The sequence below is a fragment of the Manihot esculenta genome, chromosome 8, assembly GCF_001659605.2.
Source record: "Manihot esculenta cultivar AM560-2 chromosome 8, M.esculenta_v8, whole genome shotgun sequence".
NCBI classification, from domain to species: Eukaryota; Viridiplantae; Streptophyta; class Magnoliopsida; order Malpighiales; family Euphorbiaceae; genus Manihot; species Manihot esculenta.
The window spans coordinates 14,559,318-14,567,894 of NC_035168.2; the positions used below are offsets into that span (position 1 = coordinate 14,559,318).

The 8,577-nt window shown below is 27.2% G+C and overlaps 1 protein-coding gene across 1 annotated transcript; it reads right to left on the reverse strand.

The window, feature by feature from the left end:
* Positions 1-2,927: 2,927 nt before the first annotated feature.
* LOC110621636 lies at positions 2,928-5,146 on the reverse strand. Its single transcript, XM_021765904.2, has 4 exons — positions 5,021-5,146; positions 4,221-4,777; positions 3,749-4,089; positions 2,928-3,644 (listed from the first exon to the last, which is right to left on the reverse strand). Exons 1-4 carry the CDS (start codon positions 5,064-5,066, stop codon positions 3,041-3,043), a joined length of 1,548 nt encoding a protein of 515 aa, XP_021621596.1. The 5' UTR covers positions 5,067-5,146; the 3' UTR covers positions 2,928-3,040.
* Between the last annotated feature and the right edge of the window lie 3,431 nt (positions 5,147-8,577).

Below are 8,577 nucleotides of genomic sequence, written 5' to 3' on the forward strand. Positions count from 1 at the left end.
TGCCAGGTACTTATTTCTCTTCTTCCTACTTGACTCGCGGTTGTCGAAGCCAGTCAAAAATAACCTCTCTGGTTCTCAATAATTTACAACTGCAGATAGTGGTAAAAAGATCGAATCCACAGGGAATTGAGAACTTACCTATTTTCCTTATCAAGACTAATAAAATATACTGAAACAAAAATAAACTAAAAAAGAAGAAAATTGAAAACGAGATAAACTGAAAGCGAGATAAACTGAAAGCGAGATAAATTGAAAATGAAATAAATGGAAAGCAAAATAAACTGAAAGCGAAATAAACTGAAACGAGATAAAACTCAAAACGAGATAAACTGAAAGCGGAATAAAAAATAAATTGCAGTAAAAGTAAAATGGGGGATTTGAGATTGATTTGATTAATAAACTACTGAAAGTAATTAAAATAAGCGAATAATAAAATAAAAGAGAAATAAATAATAAAAAAGCTCTAGTTGAAGAATTGGATCCACTTCAGTTGTTGGGATTGATCATTGACACTTAGTTTCTTTTGATTGATTCAATAGATTAGTTACGGAGATAGAAGACGCTTCTCACCACCATGTCTCTCCTTATGATTAAACCAATTAGGGAACGTCCTCTAATTAATTACTAATTAACAAATTGCTAAGGAACGTCCTTGGGCCTTAGGCATCAAACAATTGTTAATTGTATGAAGAAAGAGAGAGATTCAATCCTAACTACTCAAATGCATGAGATATTGCTAGATCATACAATTCCTTAGTTGTTACACCAAATGTTCTTATGTTTGAACAATTCAAGCAATTACGGACTTAAAATTATTCAAACTAACAATTAATTACCTTGCAATCAAGAATCAAGTGGCCAATTTGATCAAAACAACAAAGTAATAATAGAATTCAAGCATGAACTGTATGAATATTGAATAACCAAAAGACAAACAATATGTGTTCAGATCTCACAATCCATAAAACAACCAAAGTTTCAACCAATCTTCAACTAGAAAAAAAGATTTCAGCCACTCATGGCTGAAACAAAAACTAAAAAATAAAGAAAGGAAGAAGAAGAGATGGTATCACTTATAATCGCATAGGTGTGTCCAAGGTGGTGTGTAAAAAGCTTGGGGAGGCTCCTTATGTGTCTTTTTATACTTGAAAAGTGTTGCCCTAGATGATATTTGCTTCCTAATTAGTGAAGAGGCTGCCCAAGGTGTCAAGAGGCTGCCCAAAAGACTTCAAAAGGCTGTCCAAAATGCCCTTGGTCCAAGATGTGCCATCCATGCACATGTGAGAAGGGAAAAACGTGGGGCATGTGTTCAAGTGCAAGGAGTGGGTCTTTTGTTCTTTGCTTACTGCCCAAGTATCTTCAAGATGCTGCCCAAGATGCCCAAGACTTGCCTTCACACTCTCCTTACCGCCCATGCACTAATAAGGAAAGTGGAGCCTCCTTTGCAATTTGAATTTTGAATGTGCAAGGTATGAGGTGGCAAGCATGTGATCTTTGGATTTGGCTTTCTTAGTAAGCTGGATTTTAAAATTCAAATTTTGAATATGAATCTTGAAGATTTAAATTTCAAAATACTTTTCTTATTTGGCTTTCATATATGGCAACTTGAAACTTGGCTTCTTGGATAAGGAAAATGCTACTTGGAGATTTGAATTTTGAATTTCAAATTGCTTTGGCTGAATGTTCTTTTCTTTTTTGCCACTTTTCTTATTTAGAACTTTCCTTATTTAGCTTCACTTGAATTCATCTTGACAGACTTGCTCTCCTTTGCTCCATTTAAGACAGTTTTAAGGGTACTTTCTCCAAAATGTCATTTTTCACAATTTTCTGCAAAATAATGTTAAGAGCACTAAATTAAACAGAAATCATGTAAATAATCATCAATAATATCAAGATAAAATGGACTAAATATATTCTATCACTACTCATCTCTATATTTGCTCTTCTTTTTTTTCCCCTTTTATCTCTATTTTCGATTGAACCATCACGAGAAACACCATTTCCGGCCGACCAACTTCTTTCCTTTTCTTCTTTCTTTTTTTTTTTTTCTCCCTTCATTCTTTTTTTTTAATTTCTTTTTCCCTTTTCCTCTTTTCGATTTTTCTTTTTTAATTACTCTTTTCCTTTTTTTTGTTTCCTCTTTCCCATGGTTGGACAAGGAGAAACCACATGGGAGTGGAGGGAAAATGACAACTGATGTCCTTTTAAGGAAAATTATAGTTTGGTCCTTCAATCTTCTTCTAGACTTTTATTTTAGTAATTCAATCCTAAAATTTTTTATTTTATACTGAAAATTTTAAGAACTAAAATTTCATATCCCAAATTATTTAAACTCCATCCTCAGATTATTATTAAATTTTATTTTTATTTTTAATAATTATTATTCATATTATTTCTCCAAATGATAATAGGCATTGCCCAAACTTTTTATATAAACAATTAATTTAATATAAAAAATATATTTTATAATAATATTTATAATTTTTTAAATACTTTCATTTAAAAAAAAGAATTTAAATTTTTTCGACATATTAACTTTTTATAATGAAAATTATTAATTAATAAGATTATTATATAAAATTAAGTAGATTTGGGTATTGAAAATAATTGATTGATTTTTAGTAGCTTAATTTTCATGGATTCCTTATCCATTACCATCCCTACTATTGACTTGATACGTTATAAATTAGAAGCCTCTATTTGCAAAATATTAAATTATTTAAAATAAAATCTTGGTTACTTCTTATTTATCTTACAAATATTAGATCTACTAATAAATTTATATAAAAAAATACACTAATTTTTTATATAATTAAATTTATATATTTATAGAAAGTATAAGATTTATAAAATATATTTTAACAGTAAAACATTTAAACAAGAAGATTTCTTTTTCTATTTTCAAATATTTATAATTTTTTAATTAAGAATAAATTATTATAATGGCTTTTTGTTTTTTCAAAAGTAATTATTTAATTCCTACTCTAAATCACTTAATTAAAATACAAAAGCAAAACACATATTAAAAGTAACCAAGTAATCAAAGGCCTCTTTTGATTATGTTTTCAATTGCTTGGAGAGACTGAATGGCAGAATTAATGTAGAAGATAAGAGCACCAGCGATGGGAGCAAGGGGATTGGCAGCCATTTCTTTCTTCTCATCCTCATCAACCGAGGGCGGTGGCTTGCTGGGATCCTCATCAAATGACTTTGCTTGCTCAAGGTATGTGTCCATCCGAGGAGTGGCAAATAGCCGCAAGCCTTCTATGTCACCTCTTGAAGCAAAACGTTGGCGATAATGACAAGTCTCAGAGGAGAATACAAAAGGACGCCCATGCTTTTTGTAAATTTCTTCTGATTTCATCAATTTCAAGAGTTGTTGCAGTTCAGACTTCAACATCTCAATCAATGGATTAGATGCATCATCCGCATCTTCCAGTGAATTTTGGGCTTCAACCACCTTGTCCCGAGCATCATCAAGCTTATTATCATCAGCCATGACTTTTGCTTCTTTGATCATACTTGCAGTCTGGAGACGTGTTTCCTCATTTCTCACCTCTGGCCTCTCTTGCTCATATGTAGATGCTCCGGTGCGGCGTACAGTAATGGTTGCAGGAGGGGCCTCAAAAAATCTTCCCCGAAAGCTGCACATCAATATACATACATATATATAATCAATTACATTCACTGAACTAATGATAAGAGATAATTAATACATAATTTGATGTAAAATGATGGATTTTAGTACCTGTATGAGAAGCCAATTTCAAGAACATCTGAGCCTCGCTCCTTACTAACAGCAGGGAGAAGAAGGTCCACTATGACCTTACGCACCTCTTTAGCATAGAGACCACCAAAGGTAACAGTTACAGAGCCAGTAGCGTCGTCCTTGGATTGAGGATAGTTTCCGGCAATTACTTGCTCGATTGTCGATTCGTCTTCATATGGGGTGAGTATCAGCTTGAGGTCCTCAACAACCCGAGTGAGAAGTCCAGCCAAACATTGGGAAAAAGCTATGCTCAAGTTGTCTATGTTCTGAACTTCTGAAAACGTTCCTTCAATGCTATTATCTGCAATAGCCTTAAGCACCTGTATAGGGAGTATTAAAAGATAAGTGTTTTGAAATATAAACTTCCAATTTATCTTTGGTGAAATCCATATTAACACTGAGCGAGCATATGCTCCACAAGTATTGTATAATCTGTATTATTTTAACGTACCGTTGGTTCGTGACTTATGCCAAAACCAAACGTGTGTACGGGCACATTGCCAACCGGAACTTGGGCGGCATCACCACCGGCGTTTTGCTCACCGTCGGACATAAGCATGATTCCAACAGAACGACCGCCAGTAATATGACGGTCATTAATAACTTTCAAGCCAGTTTGAAGGCCAGCAGAGATATTGGTTGCACCATCGGCTTTTAATTCGTTAACTAGATTTTCAAGATCCTTTTGAGAATTTTCAGTAATCTGACGTAATGGGCACAACCTTTTGGCTTCCTTAGAGAATGTAACAATCGACAAACGATCAATGGGGCTAAGTTTCTTGATCACAAATAGCATAGCAGTTTTTACTTTTGCTAGCTTTCCATCGTCGTTCATGCTTCCACTGACATCTAATACCGCCACAAGATCCAATCCGGGTCTGTCACTGCTGTAATCTCCCCCTGTAATCTCCAGCAACACCCTGAGTTTGGTTTCTTCAAGTGGTACCGTACTCTTATTTATGCTTACCAACTGTGCTCTTCCCTGTATAATTGGAGTTGGTTGTGGCCCTGAAATAAGCCATGCACACAGTCGCAAACATATTCAACAACGTATTCTAGCTAGTTAATATCCCATATAATATTGAGAACCACAATTAGTTAGCTAAGAATGGTAGCTAATACATGGAGGAAAAAAAACGAAAAAAAAAAAAGAAGTCTGATTCATAACCCTAAGTTCAAGCTTATGAGTGCTCAAGGTGAATGAAATAGATAGTAAAATGCTTATCAGTAATGGAGAAAAGTGGCAGAAACCTGAGTTTGGAGGGGTAACAAGCTGCTCATCATCATTGAAGGTCATTTTGCCCAGAAGACTGATACACACACCAACTAGGTTTGCTCAATTTCTCTTCCTGCGTTACAACTCAGGCTTTCAGAACCCCCTTCATTTACACATATATAGGGAGGAAATACCCAATTATTAATCAACTTATTTTATTATTATTATTTTATGAAAGTCATTTTTTTAATTTTTTTTCTTTAATCAGTGTGTAAATCATAAATATTATCAACTTCACTTTAGAAAAATATATATAAACGAATTCACGGGGAAAATATGGCAACTCACACTTATTGGTTGTTACACAAGAAATTTATTATTTTTCTGCTGCCTTGACATTTTGGCAACTCAAGGCTTTCTTTAATTTTTTTTTTTTTTCCGAAAACCTAACCATTCTTTCCATAATTATTGCCAGTGTTGTGGGTAACAACTTAATATATTCTCAAGTGATAGATTGGGAGAGTAGAATCTGATATCTCTCAAATTTATTCAGATATATTTACCATCAGATTAAATTTGTGAATGCTAGAGCATTAATTTTTTTTTTTTTTTAAATTGTAGAGCATTAAGTTGTAAGGCATATTAATACTCAAAACACATATTATACTTTATCCTCTTATGTATAAGTGTATAAAAACCATATTACACTTTAATTATTTTAATTTAAACTCAATTAAATTAATCCTTCTTATTTTTTATTCTTTTCGATTAAAAAAATTTATTTTCTCAATTTTAAAATTTTAATTTTAAATCGTGAAATTTTTCTTAAATTATTTACACATTATTTAATTTAACTTTTTGCAGTTATGATTAAAAAGTGATATTTTTTTTATTTATTTCACTTAATTATTAATCTATTTGTGTGATTTAAATTATATAAATTATTTAAATTTTAAAAAAAATAAATTTAAAATTTTTAAAAGTAAATGTTTTTTATGAGTAATGTTAGATTACTTAATGGATTTTATGTACTATTTAAAATTTTTTAAAAAAGTTTAAATGTAGAAAATATAAATTTAGTAGGTAATAGATTAAATAATTTAAATTCAATAAATTTTAAATATAAATCAAGTATGAATTGTTTGACTATTTTAAATTTAAGAAAAATGAAATTAAAATATTGTTTTTATGAATAATGATTGAAATATTTAAAATTAGAAAAATTCAAATTTTAAAAATAAACGATATATTAAATTATAATGTTATTTTCATAATATTCTTTTTTAAATAATTTGCATGTAAACTCTACAGTATGATGGAAGATGAGCTATCGAATTAATCGATGGCTTATATTGAAATATATATTTATAAATATTAGATAAGGTAGATATTATGAATATATTTTATATGAAAAATAAATAAAAATTATTATAATTGAATTATAATATTTTATTAATTTTTATAAAAAAAATTCTCTTTCGATTATATTTTATTTATATTTTTTTATTTTTTTAAAATCACTTTTTTAGTTTGAAGTCCTTAAACTAAATTTCTACAGCTGATCAGTTTTTAAATAGTTAGTTGGTCTCTTTGGTAAATATTGATAGATATCTTCCTAACTGTCTTTTTCAATTGGCTCTAATTTTAAAGATTTTTAAAGATTTTTCTCGTACCGAACTAAACTTTGTTTTTTTTATTAACATCATAAATGAATTTAGCATTTATTAATCTTAAATTTTCACATGAATATAATTTTAATATATATTAATAAATTATTTATACTCATAAAATAAATATAAATATTCTAAAAAGAATTATATTAGCTATAATGTTTGTTTATTTTTATATAATAAAATACATATATACATTAAAATAAATTATATTTTAATATCGATCATATTTTAAATTTTATATATTATATAATAAATTATTATTTTTATTTTTATTTCAATTATATATGAATAATATAATTTATATACTCTTATTCATATTTTACATATCAATAATAGCAGTTAAGTATAATACTCATGTCTGCCGGACCGCAGCCACCGGAAAATAGGACAGTTCAATAAAATAAATCAAACTCAAAACTTTTGAAGTTTATCCCGGTAGATGGGTTCAAAAATCTTGATCCAGACACGCGGAACAGGTTGGATGTAAAATAAATATTGTTAAAATTAATTAAAAATTTTATTTAATCTAGTATTAAACTATAATTTAAAATATTAAAATTAACGGTAAATTTTTTTATCAAAAATACAAAATTTGTTAAATAAATTTATGATAATAATATAAAAATTATTGCATGTTGCTACTATGAAATAAATATTTTAAAATAAAATTATAATTACTGCTAAAAAATTCTTATTGCAATGATATAATACTCATAATTTTTATTATTGTTATATATTTTTTATATATCACAAGTAGACATTATTTATATTACTGTTAAATTTTAGTTTCTATAGTTGTAAAATAAATATTGCTGCAATAATATATATTAGTTAAGAATTTTTTGTTATTTTTTTAAAGTCACTTTTTTTTTCATAGTGAAAATTCATTTATATAAAATCTTTTAATAATTAAAAAACATTAAATTTTTACGTCATTTGATATTGAAAAAGATTTATTAAACACTTTGTTAGGTGAAATTGATTTAACAAGCAAAAAGATTAAAAGTTAAGAAAACATAAAATTACATATTTATACCTATATAAAAAAGTAAAAGCTTAAAATTTTGTGTCTAATAAATAAAATTTATTAAATTTTTTTATAAATAATTGTATTTAATGTGATTTAAACGTTTTTATATTTGTTATATTACTTTTAAATATAATATAAAATTATATTATAAAAAATATTTTAATATTTCTATTTTTATTATAAAATTTATAGTATATATTGACATTGTATTTCTAATTTTAGAATATAATTATATGACCACAATTTTAATAAAATTTTAGATAATAAAATATTTAATAGAAAATAAACTAATAAAAAAATTTTAATTATTAAAATTACTACATAATTTTATATAGTTCGTTCAAACTCTAATAATAATAATAATAATATATAGCCATTTGACAGGGGTATAATTTATTTATTTAAACTTATAGTAAAAATAGAATTTAAATACAAATAAAACTCAAAGTTTTAAAGTTAAATGAACTATAAAATTATTTTATATAATAAAATTGAAATTAAATTATAACAATCTGTCTCGGATATTATATTAAACTTATTAATAAAATTATAAAAATATTTAAATAAATTTGGGTGCTTCCCCTCCCCTTCACACATTTATATATAGTACAGATAATTATAAAAAGCAAAGATTTTTTAAATTATATATTTTTGTGTTAACTTATATTATGCGTCGTTATTATTTTTCTCTTTAATTGTGTCAAAAATTTATTATAATTATGTAAATTAATATTAAAATATATTAAATATAAATTTTAATAATTCAAATCAAGTTAATTATTTAAATATCTTTTAAACTTCTAATATAGTGGCAAAATTCTAATAATATTAAGATATTATTAATATTAAAATGTTATTTCTATTCAGTATGATTTCATATTCTATTTTA

Bases quoted from the DNA above. Each gene is read 5' to 3' on its own strand.
- LOC110621636 (XM_021765904.2), bottom strand. From the start codon at position 5,066: ATGACCTTCAATGATGATGAGCAGCTTGTTACCCCTCCAAACTCAG. The intron at 4,090-4,220 runs GTACGTTAAAAT...CTCCCTATACAG, and splicing joins GCATAAGTCACGAACCAACG to GTGCTTAAGGCTATTGCAGA. The intron at 3,645-3,748 runs GTACTAAAATCC...ATTGATGTGCAG, and splicing joins GAAATTGGCTTCTCATACAG to CTTTCGGGGAAGATTTTTTG.